General features: G+C 37.2%; 1 protein-coding gene across 3 annotated transcripts; it reads left to right on the top strand.

The window, feature by feature from the left end:
- The first annotated feature begins 1,952 nt into the window (after positions 1–1,952).
- On the top strand, positions 1,953–11,208 carry kcnv1 (potassium voltage-gated channel modifier subfamily V member 1). Of its 3 annotated transcripts, XR_013799184.1 has the most exons (5): positions 1,953–2,185; positions 3,451–3,522; positions 4,495–5,463; positions 9,069–10,355; positions 10,401–11,207. XR_013799184.1 is itself a non-coding variant. In XM_079624589.1 (4 exons), the coding sequence occupies exons 2-4, from the start codon at positions 3,504–3,506 to the stop codon at positions 9,578–9,580; spliced, it is 1,500 nt and encodes a 499-aa protein (XP_079480715.1). In that variant the 5' UTR covers positions 1,953–2,185; positions 3,451–3,503; the 3' UTR covers positions 9,581–11,208. The 3 variants fall into 3 exon arrangements, 2 of the variants coding, with proteins under 2 accessions (XP_079480715.1, XP_079480716.1); XM_079624589.1 differs by having other exon boundaries at positions 9,069–11,208; XM_079624590.1 differs by lacking the exon at positions 3,451–3,522 and having other exon boundaries at positions 9,069–11,208.
- Positions 11,209–17,199: the final 5,991 nt, after the last annotated feature.

The raw sequence follows: 17,199 nt of genomic DNA, 5'->3' as shown, positions 1-17,199 counted from the left end.
TATCTTTATATAAAATAGATAATTACCTTAAAATGTGATTTGATGACATTTAATTTGCAATGCACAGTGCACATTTTACTTTTAATTTGCACATTAAAGGGAAACTGTGCAGGGTTGTTGTTTTTTTTAGCTTGATTAGTTTATAAAATATAAATTAAACTTGGTTGGTGGGACAGTTGTATCGGGGCGTTGTTTTTTCATCTCATGTGAGTTAGCTTGACTGCTAGTTTGACACTTGTTAGCCATTTCTATTTTTAGCTTACAAAACAGTGATTCTAATAATACTTGTTTGAATTCATAGACATTTGATCTTATAACAGCATCCAAAAAAGTACATCAGAAAGAAAAGTTTTTTTTACCTCAAAAAACACCTTTTGTAGATAACTCTGTCAGGAAGTTTCAAATGTGGCTCCCTTTTTGGCAAGAATGGAGGGAAACTAACTGAGCATGAGCACAGTGAGTGTCATCACTCTAGGTTGTTTCTGATTGGAGGAATTCAAGGTGTTACAACGTCCCCTGTTACAACTGTCCCTGGTCTGCCTAAAAGTTCAGATCTGGAAATTTGAAGACTATTTTCCATAAAATATATTTAAGTAACTATATTCTCTCACTGTAAAGAAAGGGAATTGTGTTTTTACATTTTTTTTTTACATCTAATTAATTTTGTAGCAGCAATACTTTTACTAACAGCAGGGGGCAACATGGTAAAAGCTGTATAATGTAAAAAATAGCATTTCGACAGTATTCACTACATTTGGTGCATGCATCATTTGTCACATAATCACATTGCATGTTTCATTCAGCAAGTATTTTTATAATCTAAATACAACACTGTACAAGTTTTCTATGCGCACCGCAATAGTAATAGTAGAGGAGTATTATAAGTAGTATTATATTCTGACCTCATATCTCCTACCACACATTTATGATCCATCTCACCTGCTGATTCAGTAATTACTCATTCATTCATTCATTCATTCATTGACAGTTGTGCAATTAGGCCTGCAGTGAAATGAGCAATTGTCTAATCTAGTAGATTGCACATTTTATCCAATGTTTAAGTAGTTATACACTCTTAAAAATAAAGGTTCCAAAAGGGTGCTTTCACAGCGATTACATAAACATGTTACATGTTAACAATCTAAAGAACCTTTTGTACAATGAAAATGTTCGATGGATGTTTAAAGGTTCTTCGTGGAACCATCAATGTCAATAAAGAACCTTTTAAGAGTATTTAAAACCAGTAAAATCAACACCTGAGGTGTTTAAGAAGAGTTTTGTGATATGTTATGCTTTTACATTGCAGGTTTGCTAAAAAGGCTGACTAACCATAATAACCCACAGTTGTGTAGAAACGGTACAGTTGAGACAACCATTCTTAATGATATAAAGCTGGCTAAAAATTTACTGAAAGTGTAATAATAAACGTTTAAAAATGTAAATTGTGCTTCATTTGATTCCTTCTTTCTTTCCTTTTTCGTTTTTGTTCCAGGGATATGCCCCAGTAAGAGCTTTGTACCTTTTTTTCTAAGAGTTACATATTCCCACCATATTCCCTTCACAGAAAACGGATCATCAGGTTTAAAACCCGAGTTGTATAAATCAACTTGCAGATGCATGTCCACTCTGTTCATACTACCCAACCATGGTCTTTGTTTTGAAATGTGTGGGAAAAGTTATTTGAATCAAGCGTAGGTTTAAGGTCAAAGTTCACCCACCACCCACTACGAACAAAGAATAGTTAGCTTTTTAGGTGCTGCGCGCACGCAGGTGTAGATCTCGTGACCGCGAAGACTTTGCTTTTTCCAGATGATTACAACGCGTCTAATTTTTTTTTTTACTGGTTGTATTAAGTGTCTGGAGTTTGTTGCCTAGCAGCCTAAAAAGTGTCTCCTGATTGGTTGATAGCTCGCACTCTCTCCGTTAAAACCCTGTGGAAAGGAAAGGTGCACGAGAGCGCGTCAGAACTGTTCCGAACTCTCATGAACCTGTGAAACCTTGAGTTGCATCAGTTCTTCACTGTGGACATTTCGGATTTGTACATCACAAGGCGTTTGCATGATGTTCTTCAGTTTATCGACAGAGGATCAACATCTTTTGGAGTGGGAACAGAGTAAAGAGCCAGATGGATCCAGCTCACCTCACACAGGCGCGCGTGCTTTCAGTGTAGGCTTATAGGCTGAAGGTGGGTGTCTGTCCAGAGTTACTGGTATTCCAGTATAATGTTCTTTGTTATGTATTTTTAGTCGTTAATAATAAATATTGCATTAGTTTGTTTGCGACTTATTTAAATAAAGCTTATTTGATTAGCCTATTCATTTATTCCAAACTAATTTTATTTCGTCTTCGGTATAATCTATTGGAGCCTAGATAGAGCATTCACTGTCTATCCGACACTAAATAAGAAGATAAACCTAAATAGTCAAGTAATTTAAAGATTGAGAGATTGATATTAGTTGAATTTTATAAAATGTATTTAATACATTTGTTGTTTCATTTGTTGTTATTAGCTAGCCTACTTTAGATCCACAAAAACTCTTATTTGTATTACCCATTGAAAATGTAAACAATCGGACATTCTTGTATCCATTTAATTTTCGTCTCAGAGAGGACAATGCCTTCTTTTTTTTCAACATAAATGATTATGTTATTAATGATTAATGTAAACAGGACAAACACTTAATTCTAAATTCACACTCTAAAAACTATAAACCTAAAATCAGTTATTTTAAAATGTAATTTTATATAACGTCATATAACATCTGCAATTGACTGGTTTTATTCAATAGTGTAACTGGAATAACCAAGTTTTTGATCAAGGATCAGATGAAACAGCAGTGCCTGCATTCACTTTTTACAGTGTAGCAAGGATTTATTTACAGTGGGTTGGTTTAAATTTTATTAAGATTTTGTATTTAAAAACAAAATAAAATTAAATGCTTCGTTCCCTTTTGAAAAGTATTCTCAGTCCCCACATTGTGCTCGGACCTCTTTACGGTTATCCCATTGGATCTTGTTAAAAACTTAGGCTTTAAAATGACCATCGTGACAATATTACAGAAGAGCTTACCAAAGAGAATTAATGATTACAAGAATAGTACCATTAGTTCAATTAATTAGACAGGCCAGCTAAAATATTTAAATCTCAATGCAGCTTTGAAGAAGTAGGACACTGCCAAAGGCTTCTTCTCCCTCCCACCCCGTCTGATGTCTGCCAGTGATGGCGTAAAAAAGGGAAAAAAAGTCATTCAGGGAATTTGCTCATTCAATACACAGAGCTTTCAAGTTGGTATTACACATATCCTGTATACACAGACTTTCCAAACTGTCTCCTTATATCTATTAAAGTGCATATGTAGGATTAGTAAAGCAGATGAAGCACTGTACTGTGTTATGTAAAACACACACCTAGGGCTTCACACTACAATTAACCCTACTGTTTAAACCCAGAGTAAAGGCCACTGTTATGAAACTTTCCTTTCGAGGCATCAAAGTGAAACAACATGCTGCTTGAATGTAAAGGTGAGTTGTTGTTTTTAACTCAGTGCTTTCCTCATTAAATATTAATGTGCTTTGTACAATTAAACTGAATTTCCAACATCTGAAGAAAACAGTAAAAAATGTTGAATCGAGATTGCAAAAGCAACTGGAGTGATGCGGAGACACTGTTTACAAAGATTTAAAGGGATAGTTCACCCAAAAATGAAAATTCTGTCACCATTACTCACCCTCATGTCATTCCAAACCTGTAACATTCTTTCCTCTTCAGAACTCAAAAGAAAATATTTGGACAAATGTGTCGCCTGTTTTTGTATGTACAAAACAACATAGGACCCTATTGACTTGCATGGAGAGTAGGATGACAGAATTTTCATTTTTGGGTACACTAATACTTTGAGATAACCAGATATATTTCTAGTTGTGTGTAGTATTAATATCATAAATGTAAAAAAAGAACATTATCCAATGGTTCACTGCAGTGTGAAATCTCAAAACCTGGCTACTCAAGAATATTTACTAAACCATGATCAAATAAGAACAGTGTAAAAAATGGAACATGATAACCCATGATTTTGTTCACCCAAGGTTAATCGTGTGAAAATATCAAATATGTGTCATTTTTAGAGAGGCAGTGTAGAGAAAAGAAATCTCTGATAGCCGAGGCACTCCTTAATTAAAATGTATTTATTGCAAAAATGACATGTCCTAAATGGACAACTTTAAAATGCCCACGCGTAGCGGCATGGGGCCTTCTTCAGGGCAAGAGATTCAGAGATTTCTTTTCTCTACACTGCCTATTAAGATGTTCTACCTTGGACCGAAGAGCACCCAAATCAAACTTAAAAAGGATTGAGCACGCCATTCATCTTGAATCTAAACATGTGTCATTTTTTTTCTAACTTTAGACCAGTAGCAAAATCCCCATTATTATTGATACTGCTCTTTTCAGTCTGTTATTAATGCACTTTAAATGTCCTCTTTTGGCTCTCTCAGAGCTCAACATCACCCAGAACAACATGATCACGGATTCATCAAGTCCGGCAGAGTTCTACGAGGACAACTCTTCTCTGCTGTCCTTGGACTCCAGCGTATTCTTCAGCGAGCCCGCACTGCCGAGCGACAAACAGCTGGACTTCTTCATTATAAATGTCGGAGGTAGCCGCTATATCCTCTCTCAGGAACTTTTGGCCTCTCACCCAGAAACTCGCTTGGGCAAGCTGGCCCTCTCCAATCGAGACTCTGCTTTAGACCTGTGCGACGATGCAGACTTCTTGGAGAACGAGTTCTTCTTTGACCGCAACTCGCAGACTTTCCAGTACATCATGAACTTCTACAAGACCGGTCACTTACATGTTCGAGAGGAGCTGTGCGTGATCTCGTTTCTTCAGGAGATCGAGTACTGGGGCATCGATGAGCTCCGCATAGACAGCTGCTGCAGGGATAAGTACTACCGCCGGAAGGAGATGAAAGAGACGATGGATATTAGTAAGGATGATGAGATAATGGACAACGAGGAGGAGGACTTCACCGGAGCTTTGTGCCAGGACTTACGGCAACGCATCTGGGACCTCATGGAGAAGCCGGACTCCTCCAAGGCGGCCAAGACGTTTGGGACGCTGTCCATGTTCTTTTTGGTGGTGTCCATCGTGAACATGGCTTTGATCTCGCTGGACTTCACTATACTTGGTGCACCTATCATCTTAGATGTTCTTGAGTACATTTGCATTATTTGGTTCACCGGTGAGCTGGTACTCAGGTTCTTGTGTGTCAGAGATAAGTGTAAGTTCAGCAGGAGTGTGGTGAATATCATTGACCTGCTGGCTATACTGCCTTTCTATGTGACTCTGGCCGTGGAAAACCTTCATGGAGAGTCTACCGAACTGGAGAACGTTGGACGGGTTGTTCAGGTGCTGCGGCTATTGAGGTCACTCAGGATGCTTAAACTTGGCCGACACTCCACAGGTGATATACCTATTGTTGAAACATATCATATAATAATCATGCAATACCCGTTCAAAGGTTGTTGTTGCATTTATTTGATCAAAAATACAGTAAAAACTGTTATATTGTGAAATATTGTTAAAACTTAGAATAAGTTTTTTCTAGTTTAATATATTTTAAAATGTATTTTATTCCTGTGATGTCAAAGGTGAATTTTCAGCATCATTACTCCAGTCTTCAGTGTCATATGATTCTTCAGAAATCATTCTAATATGCTGATTTGGTGCCCAATAATTATTACTTAGTATTATCATTGACAACCAAGATACTTTTTCTTAATCAGGATTCTTTGATTAATAGAAATTTCAAAAGAACAGCGTTTATCTGAAATGAAAATAAATTAATTAATTAGTTAATTCAACATCATTTACATTTAAAAACGTAAGTTTAACTATTAAAGTGGTCATGGAAAAATCTAAGTGGTGCCAAAGTCAAAACCTGTACTGAACATTTTGAATTTATTTATTAATGAAGATGAAGAAAACTGAGCTGATGCTCTGAAAACTTAAAATCAAGCAGAAATGGAATACATTTTTTTTGACTTTCTGTCAATCAAACACACATTCCACCTGAACATTTGGGCATTTTAACACCCGATCGACTCGTAATGGACTCATCCTGGGGAATGAAATAATTCATGAAGATGTCAGTCTATTTTGGGGAGAGTGAGTAAATTTATTCATCCATTCATATTTTGACAGCATCCCACGGAGACTTAGAGGAAGATCCATAGACGAACAGTTACCGAGCACAGACTTGTGGATTTAATCTTGTATTTTTTGAAGGAAAGAATCTCTTTCTAAGATGCAGCCACAAAGTCATGAATAAATTAAACAACATGATGCAAGAGCTAAAAAAGGAGGGTAGTTGGGGAATTTGATGGGACTGGGGCTTTTCATGTCCTATCAACTTCAATGTGGAAATGTAAAATAAGGAATAATTCTAAATCCTTTGATTGGGAACTAATTCCAAAAGTTATTTTTTAAAATGGGGAAAGCAATATTTATTTTATTTTGTGGCTAAATACCAGACTGAATTTTTATTTACAGGGTCTCACCATAATTCTATTTAGATTTAACACATTTCTAAGCAGACAATGTTGGCTCTGTTCTCAGGATAAATATCTGAAGTAAACACTGACAGATAATCCACCGAGGCAATGGCAGAGCCTATTTTCATATCCGTCACATTTTAATAATGGGGTCTCTCTTGTCTGCGGCATTCCCTGTCTGTCTGAAGGTGTTTATTCTCAGTAGTAGCTAATCTGATCAGAAAACACAAACCAAACAAAGGCAGACGGTCCCAATAGTCATAAACATAAAAAATTAACAGTGTTAAGAACAAACTGACACATTAGTCAAGATCAGAATGGAAATGAATAGAAAAATAATTCAATATCAAGCTTTTGAGTGTTCCCCGGTGCATTTTCACAAAATAGAAACCTAGTTCTTCGCTGGCAGTCATGTTGACTCCAATACCTCAGACGTGGGTCAAGGGCCCATGAAAGCCAGCGTGTTAATAACAAAATACGGTTTCAACTTCTAAAATTAAAAGGACATTTGATACATAAGTAGGCTAGGTGTCGATTTTAAATGCTTGATGTTCTTTCTGTAAATGTATTCAGCAAGGCAGCTAAAAAAAGAATAAATAAAGCATTTCTCAAGAAGCCGTGCCATTTTGGAGTGAGAAAGTGTAGCAGCTGTTCTTAGGTGCCTATATTTAAAGGCTAGAATATCTTGGATGATTTAATTACTCTCATATTACTTCTTGACTGATCCTTTGCGGTAAGATTCACACATCACACACTGACAGAGGCAAATTTAAAAGATTAATATATATATATGGGTATATTATGGGTGTAACAGTACACAGAAGTCAAGGTTCGGTTTATTTACATTGGTTTTGGGGTCGCGGTTCGATACGACAGGATGCTGCTTTCTGCCGTCCCGGTTTCCTTTCCATGAAGTTTATGGATCGTGTCAAAAAAATGTATCGAAACAGCGTATAGGCTACTAGCAAGCTCTTGCGTGCCATCTGAACTCTCGTTTTGGGTTGGTGCCTATGGTTGGTGCGTAGATTGTCTCTTCTTCTTCTGCTCTTTTTCCTGTTGTGACAGTTAGCAAACAGCATTGCATTACAGTGTGTGCCCCCTTCTGGACTGGAGAGTAGACCGTCGGTGACTGACTATAAGTTGTTTGTATGCACCGAACTGTGATGTTCGGGACGAATACATACCGTTACACTCCTAATACATACATACATGTATACATACATACATTATATATGTACATGTGTATATATATAAACAAAGTGTTGATGCTGTGGGATCTAACCGATATAAGCTGACACAATGTACAGATCTCTGCAAGCTAGACCAAAAGCAGCATTACTACATAAAATACAGGCACTGACTTTTGAATCTACAATGAAATAGTACTTCTAGAGAGGATATCTAGCCATCCTTTATAGTTTTAACTTGTTTGCATATGGAAATCTGTTGGACACATTTACATTTATCCCTTAGTGAAGTTCATGATCTCTGTAGAACAAAATAAAATCATCCGGTCACTGATTCAAATTCAACAGCATCATCTTATCTGTACAGAAGTAATGTTTTGGCATCCAAACCGTACAGTAATCATTGGCTACACTTCAATTGGTCAGTGGCAATTGGCAAATGGGGTCAAAGATGAAATTGTTTCGGCATCGTGTTAAAAAAGAGTGACACAATATAACATGGTTAATTCTTTGTAGAGTTCAATGCATTGGGGGAAGTTGACATGACACAAATTACCTGAGAGTGCCATAATGATTTTTATTTCCCTAATTCATTTAGAGGCCTCTCCTTGTTCATGCTATTGTTAAGGTTAAGAGTAATTAAGTAATTGGCGTGCAGTGATCATGTTAAAATTAGATCTGTTAATTTAACACATTTATTTAGTGCACTCAATTATGAAAAATATTAAGAAGTATTAAAAAAAATAACATGCACCTGAAAATCATGCACCCGATATGGAAGTAAAACAACCAATTTATTGACTTCTGAAGTTACTTTTTACATTGAATTATTTGCAATTCATTTGATTATTTAATCAGAATATTATGTATTTGATTGAGCCCTAAAATACAATTTATATGAATCTATAAATCTATTCATTCATATTAGTCTGAAGGCCTGTGCACACCACTTTGACTGACTTTCTTCTGCGGAACACAAAAGAAGATATTTGGAAGAATATTGGTAACAAAACAGATTCAGTTCCCATTGACTTCCATTGTATGGACAAAAAACACAATGGTTTGGTTTTCAGCATTCTTCCAAATATCTTCTATATTGTGTTCAGCAGAAGAAAGAAATGCATACAGGTTTGGAATGACAAGAGGGTGAAATATCCATTTAATGCATATCATGTTCATACCAACCTGAATATTAAGATTTTTTTTCTGAACACATTTGAAAACATGTAAATATTGTTTGAGTTCTTTCTTTTCTGTGACAAGCGTGACAAGCTTTTGTGTTCTTTATCTGAACTTTATCTTTATCTTCTTTGTGTGTTCCTCATCAGGTCTCAAGTCTTTGGGCATGACGATCGCCCAGTGCTACGAGGAAGTAGGCCTCCTGATGCTGTTCCTTTCTGTGGGCATCTCCATCTTCGCCACAGTGGAATACGCCATCGAACACGACATGCCAGAGACCACTTTCACCAACGTTCCCAGCGCCTGGTGGTGGGCCACCACGTCCATGACCACAGTGGGTTACGGAGACATCCGTCCAGATACGACACTAGGAAAGGTGATGGCCTTCATCTGCATCCTATCTGGCATTCTCATCCTTTCGCTGCCTATTGCCATTATCAACGAACGTTTCTCTGCCTGCTACTTCACGCTTAAAATGAAGGAAGCGGCGCTGAGGCACGGGGAGGCACTGAAGCGACTGACGCGCAACTCGGCCTCAGATATGTCGGCGGTAGGGGTGAACCTGCGGGACGCCTACGCCAGAAGCGTGCTGGAGATGCTGCGGTTGCAGGGGCGAGAGCGAGCCAGCACACGCAGCAGTGCAGCAGATCTCTGGTGGTAATAGTTGGCCTTCGAGCTGCCCGGAGAGAGAGAGAGAGAAACAGATTTTGTGGTATTTTAAGGACCACAAAACATTTACAGGTGTCATATCATAAGGACTCAAATGTTTCTCATGTTTCTGTCATGAACCTGCAATTCATTGCAATCCTGTAACGATCTAATACGGCTGTTGCTCATTTTACATACAAATGGGGCGTTTTTTAAAGTCACAATGTAACGGAATTAGCGACAGATATTATCTGCGTCTGAAAACTTAGGCAGCTCACTTGTTGCCTCGCTGCCGAACGTACCTCACAAAACTGATTTCGGACAGACGTCTGAGGCAGCGTATGGTTTAATGATCTACAGCAAAATAGAGTGAGCTTTGGTGAAAACTAAGCAAATATTTAATTTCTAGAATAGTAATTTTCACTAGAAATGACATCAGAAGTGGAAAACATTGGTTATTAACACACCAACCGCAACTTTCATACGCCATCTTTAAACCCCGCCTTTTTCTCCCAATCGACTTCAAGCTCACATTCAGATCGGCCTCTTTCCAGTCAACAACTGATGGATAGAATCAAGTCCCCATCATACATCGTTTTTTGTCTTAATACTCTGTTTCACACGGATGTCAAAGTATGAAGAAAATGAATGAATGAATGAGGCATTTATATAGCGCTTTCATATGTACTACTGTACACCCAAAGCCCTTTACAATCATATCAGGGGTCTCTCCTTAACCACCACCAGTTTGCAGCATCCACTTGGCTGTCCGAAAGCTTAAAAATGCTGCCTTTGGAGGATGCATTCCAAGGTATGAAGGAACCCAATGTTAGCCTTACTTTCTGTCTCCTGAGATATTAATCTGATTGATTTTTTTAAGGCAGAATAGATGTGTCCTTCGCTGTCTTTGATATCCCACAACCCTTGCTTTCCATGCTGTGACAGTTAAAGCTATGATCAAGTTATGACATTTTTATTATGAAGTCAAAAACTAAATGTAATTTAAAAATGAAATATATACATGGGATGAATCATTTACAATAACATGCATTTAGAAAATTATTTTTGAAGCTGATTTTCATGGCAGTAAAAACAGACCATTTAACAAAGGGTAGAAAATGTTAATAAAAAATCAATTATAACTGTTATTATTAATTGTAAAAATGATAAATTGTTATAATATTTAATTTTTTTCAAATGAACCTCAGGGGGATAAAATATCAAAGAAACAATACTTCTTTAAAGGTTTTTGTGTGGTTTCTGTACCACTATTAGCACACAACTGAATTGCAAAAATAAAGACTTACTTCAAACAGGTTTCCCGAACTTTGCCATTGGTTGGACAACAGTTACAGTAGCCCCACCCCAAACACACACCATTGGTCGAATAAGTGTTGATTGCTATGCTTATGCTGCGCGAAACAACCAGCAATTCTAAAAGCATCACAGAGCCACGTTTTGACTGAATCAAGTCAATCAACCTACAAATGCACATTAATCCACATTGAGAAGTGTTAGTAGAAGTATGTAATGCAAAAATTACACTTATCGAAATGATTTTTCAAAATTGCTACATGTCTGTTGTATATTTGTGCTACTTATTTATTGTTGAATACATGAAATAAAATCCGTCTCAATTTTCTCGTTTGGGTACTTTTTGGTTTACATTTACATAAGAGCAACACTTTTCCCTGTGACTTGTTGAACCTTTTAAAATATCACAAATGGCCTAAGCTTACAATGACCTTGTAAGACCAACAGGTCTGCTCTGCTCAAAGATGCATGCTTATTTGACACATTGCTCTGTAACAGTTGCAGTTAGACATTCAGAACTTAAAAGCCTAGAGAGAATCAGTCGCTCCACTGGGCACAGCTAGACAGTAGCAATAATTTGCACTGCAGGAATATGTTATTATATGAAAGATACGACATGTACATGGATAACAAGCCTTGAATCTACATTTCAGTGAAATGTATCAGAAAATAGAAGGAATAAGCTTTCATTCAGATCTCCAGCTTTCATTTATATTCAAGTAACTAATTATGCTATGTTTGTGCTAGAAAAATTGGGTGAAAAGGAGGGGGGGGGGGGGGTGTAAACTTTTAGGTTGAAATTAATAAATCAATGAAAAGCCACCATGTCTGTGGTAAATGTCACCATGTCTTGCTTCCCTAACCAATCCACTGAATCCAAGCTGAATGCTAAATCCACAGCCTGGAGATATGTCGGATTTGTGCTATTTCTATCTCTTGTGCCTCTTGAAAACTTTCCAAGTGAACAAGAATACCTCCTCTCAATCTCTTACCAAATATCAGACTATGAAACTGATGTCTTTGAAAGATGCTTTGGGTTCCTCTAACTAACAGCAGATTCCTCATCCTGTTGCAGGACATTTAAGGGATACTGGCTCAAACACCTGAGCGTTGAAAATATTTAGATACCTTAAGGAAGTTTAAGTAACCATCTAAATGCGCCTAAAAATAAGAGATTATGATAACTATGGTTCGTGCAAGATTTAACAGTGAAACTGTCCTGTTTCTGTCTTGAGTCGTTTTCAGCTGGAAAACAGCAGACCTGCAAACATTTTTTTTAAAGAATTGTTACTTTTAGAGGTTGTCCTAGATTTCAATGAAATGTAGATACACATTTTCTTTGACTTTGCATCCTAAGTGATGTGAGAGTAAGATAAAACACTAGTTTAGTTATATAAAAAGATCTGCATTTTTTATGTGCTTTATGAGAGTTTCATTCTTCTAGTGATATAACTACATTCATAAAATTCTAATCGATTTGATTCAGAGGAAAACAGCACTGTGCGTGCCCTGGTTGAGCTATATACAGTGTGCATTTGAATGTGTTTGATCTACAGATGAGGGATGTGTCTATTCTCTGGGGGACTGACGCCTCCCCAACCTGTCTTTCTGGCACCAGACATTCAGATGCGAGTACAAAGGGCCCGTGTGTAATTAGAGTGCACTGTCTGTCCTGCTGCATTTGTGAGTGTGTGTACAGTTCTGTGTGCATGCATGCATGTGTGAGCTGAAAGAAAAAGGACAAGGAGACATAAATAAGATCTCAGGGGAAGTCAACGGTTAAAGTAATGGCAAAGCTGAATTTTCAGCATCATTACTTTAGTCTTCAGTGTCACATGATCCTTCAAAATCATTTAAATACACGGATTTCATGCTCAAGAAACATTTCTTCTTCTTATTATTATTATCAATGCTGAAAACAGTATTCGCTGCTTAACATTTATTTTGTGGAAACAATGATACCATTCAAACATTTGCTGTAAGACTAAAAAAAGAGAGAAATGAATACTTTTATTCATCAAGGATGAATACAGTTATCAAAAGTGACAGAGAAGAACAATGTTACAAAATATTAGTATTTAATAAATGTAAATAAATGCTGTTCAATGTACTCTGTGTTCATCAAAGAATCCTGAAAGCTGCAGAATATGCTGAAAGTTCAAAGGTGAAAGTTTGAGACTGGTTTGTCAAACATAATTTGTCCAAATTGTGAAAAACTTTTTATAACAAAACAATCTTATTGGTATCTATAGTGAATTCTTTACCAAATACAGATTACACATGACCTGCAAATAATATAAGAATTAATCAAACATGCATGCAGTTATCAGTTTTGTGTTCCTTGTGCTACATCACACAGACCAGCTCTTAATAAACTGCTTATCACTTTACAGAAATATTACAAACATTTTGGCTCATGGGCCACACATCAGTGTCGAGAAAGAAAACATTGACTGTGTTTTCTAAATGTTGCTTCTTCCAGTCACACACGCTCCTTTATGGCCCTCTATGTGCCAACACTACATCAGCTCACTGTGGAAAGCTCAGAAGCAGAAGACTTTTAATAGGAGAAGCACTTCCTGAGACTATTTTGTCTGAGCACAGAATAATGTCTTGGAACAACTGTCAGCAGAAGAGTCTAGCAGCCTTCAAATCACATATAGGAAACACTAACCAAATCCCCATAGAGTAATGTGAAAAGTGCATCTGAACAATCACCCTAAATATTTTAGTGATAAACACAATTAGTATACTCTACTAATAGAATTTTATATTTCTTAAAGTGTATGAAATGATTATCTGTACAAAACTCATCACCACAATGTTGGGGTATTGTGGTTGCCAGGATGTTGCTATGCGATTTAAAGGGTAGGCTATTCTTCGTGGCTTTTAGCATGTTGCTATTTGGTTGTTGAGTTTTCGGAATAGCTGCTATTTTATTATAGGCACATTAAAGGTGTGATGGAACAGAAGTAGCGACAGATATATTCTTCCGCATTGTGACGTACATCCGAGTGTAACGGATTATGGAAAAACAAAAAAAATGTGGGACTTGGTTATATTCATAAGTCGTTGATTGGATTTTGAGATGAAGGCGTTGCAATAAACAATGGAGGCTGATGAGATTGCAGGGGAGGGGTTTAAGCAGACTAAATGATTGGACAAGTCCTGCATCTGTCACCAGAGAAAAATCTGTTGCTTTCACCGGAAGATCCAGTTAGGACACTTTTCCTCAGTTTCAAAGACTTAAACATAGTCTCAGACTAAAATGAATGTTTGAGCTGTTTTAACTGAAAGAAACTTGCACTGATATATTTTAAAATATGTCAGTGCCATTGTTTTGTCTCAAGATGCAAACCACAAACATTACGTTCTTTAGAAAAAGACATTTATAAAAGCTATGTCCTAATTGAACTATGACCTAATCCTGGCCTAATCTAAGCCCTGTCTGTGAAACCAGGTCTTTTGATATATAACATTATCAACTAAAAATTTTTTTTTTTTTTTGAATGGATGAATTGCTAACGATACGATACATAACATGCATTACGAAAAAATAGGGTGAATTTTAAAAGAACCCATCCCAGTCTCTACAATATTCTGATCTCTAGATATGGCTACACAACTACAGACACTTCTCTAATGTGTACAAAATCATTCGTTCACCTGGTTAACGGGAAATCCTTGCTTTGAAGCCAAGGACACTGGTCAAGCTGTTCTCTTTCCCAGTGAGACCTGAGAGTGGCGATGAAAAATGAGTGCTTACTCGTGATTCCAGGAGGTTTCTCACAACTAGGTCAGGGCACCTGGGGAGGGGTAAGGGCCCTTCCTGAGAGACAGACGAGCATTAGCTTAGAACAAAGACATACAATGTACAACGTAAATATGTACAATTACTCAATGTTTCCCTGTTGATATGGTAAATAGGTTTAATCTAAATCAATATCATCTATACAAAAGGTCATTCATATCAAAATAGTATAGTGAAGTCTGACCCTCTTGGATTTCCATGTAATTTGAACAGAACTCTTGAGGCGTGACGTGAAAGACTTCTGCAGCCTCTCATCTGAAAGTCCTATTTTTGTCGATTTTAACCACTACATCTTGACATTCTCTTGACACAGCTCTCCTGTCTCTTTGCATAGTGTGCTCACTAAACAAATTGCCTTTTGATTCACTTTCCTTAATAGCTGAAGATCTTGTTGTCATCGACCCGCCGTGTTTGCACAATTGCCCCAATGATCATCCTTAATGTTTATAAAAGCACTAAAATGGATTTCACATCATCCATGCAGAAGGAAACACAAGTTTTGGTATATTTTGTAAAGTAGTTTTCCTAGTTAGAACCTTCTTGTGCTTGTGCGCCACAGTATTGTGCTCTTTGACTTCTTTAACACCAACCTCCCTCTCTGATATGAACAAGCCCAGGGCGATGCAGTTGGACGCCCCCATGGTCTCTTGGAGCACAAGCACGGACAGGCAGAATTTTTTGAGGATAACACTCTGGTATACTCCAGAGGTCAACATTTGAATGTTTTTATCTATCTATCTATCTATCTATCTATCTATCTATCTATCTATCTATCTATCTATCTATCTATCTATCTATCTATCTATCTATCTATCTATCTATCTATCTATCTATCTATCTCTCTATCTAATCTATCTATCTATCTATCTATCTATCTATCTATCTATCTATCTATCTATCTATCTATCTATCTATCTATCTATCTATCTATCTATCTATCTATCTATCTATCTATCTAATCTATCTATTCACAGTGTTTTTTTGTTTTTGTTTTACAATCGCTATAGGACCCATTTCTCAAAACTTTTTCAAACTTATCACACAGTTCTGCAGTTCTCCAGCAGCTAATTTCAAAATGCACAAAAAAACTCATACATGTCTCAAAAAATTAATTCCTCCATTACACTAGCAAAGGATGTCACCGAACAACCACACTTTTTGCAGTAACAAGTAAAGCCCGGTAGTACACACCAGGCCGACCATTTTTTCTGTCTGTTCCGCACTGTTGGCTCTAGTCGGACATCATCAGGTTTTTTAAAGGGGTGGTAAAATGCCATTTTCACAAGATGTAAAATAAATCTCTGATGTCCCCAGAGTGTGTGTGTGAAGTTTTAGCACAAAATACACCACAGATATTTTGATATAGCATGTTAAAGTTGTCACTTTTTGAGGGTTTGCAAAAACGCACCGTTTTGTGCCTGGCCCTTTAAATGCAAATGAGCTGCTGCAGAGGGTGGGGTTTCAAGAGCTTGTGTGTGTTAGCAGCTGCGATTACGCAGACACACTAAAACGAAAGAAACTTATCTGTCTTTAATGTTACTGTAAAATGGAGTCAGACAAAGATGGAGAGACTCAAGAAGAAGTGACAACACGTAGAATGCAACAGGACGTCTCTGAATGGTTAGTTGATGAATTTATGTTGCTGATGTGGAGTTCATATCTTCAATTAGCATATTCTGTCATGATAATCTATAAATCGCTCGTATAGGAACTGTTCTGATATCCACATAGTGACTTTCTATTGCATGTGAAAAGATGGATGCTAAAGTTTGAGCTGACTCAAAAATGTACTCTTAAACTACTTTTCCTCTTCTCAACATGGACTGCGTGTTCCCGGGGTTTATGTACATTTTAGGGTTGGTGATGTCACTAACCCGGGAGGAGTGTCGTGTAGTCCTTACCAGTCGTTTGTTGTGGTCCTTTTCTTTAAAAGCAAATATCTTCCTTTGCTTTGAACTTAGAGCGTTGTAACTTTGCAGATGTTGTTTATGGTCAAACAGCAAAATTTCACACTAACTAAAGTTAGAAAAGTGAAATCATACTCAACCACCCCTAAAATGTACATAAACCCCGCCCCCGGGAACACGCAGTGAAATGTTAGAAACAATCTTGCGGCAGAACAGCAGCAAAGTCCAAATGGAGGCCAGGTGATGGCCTCCAAGTAGCTAAATACAAGTGAAGAATGTGTAAGAAAGCCTGAGGCAGACACGCAAACAAATTACAGCTGGGACACATGAGTAGGACAAGGCTACTGGAAGGGTGTGCTTATTATAGCATATGAAAAATCTTGAATATCTTAACATTTGAATCTGCCGAGATCACGCCATTGTGCAATGACCTTAAAATACGGTATGCAAACAAAAAATTCATGCTGGAGAACCGCTGACTTTTCACCCAAAGTGCAAGTCTTTTGGCCTTCGGATAATTTCAGTTGTATAACTTATCTTTTTCAGCTGTACAGTTTAAAAAAATATTCCTTTGATTAAATAATGATTGCCTGAGCACAA

The sequence above is a fragment of the Phoxinus phoxinus genome (assembly GCF_949152265.1).
Source record: "Phoxinus phoxinus genome assembly, chromosome: 10".
Lineage (NCBI taxonomy): Eukaryota > Metazoa > Chordata > Actinopteri > Cypriniformes > Leuciscidae > Phoxinus > Phoxinus phoxinus.
Note: the sequence above shows the minus strand (reverse complement) of the source record. Positions and strands in the feature narration are given on the sequence as shown.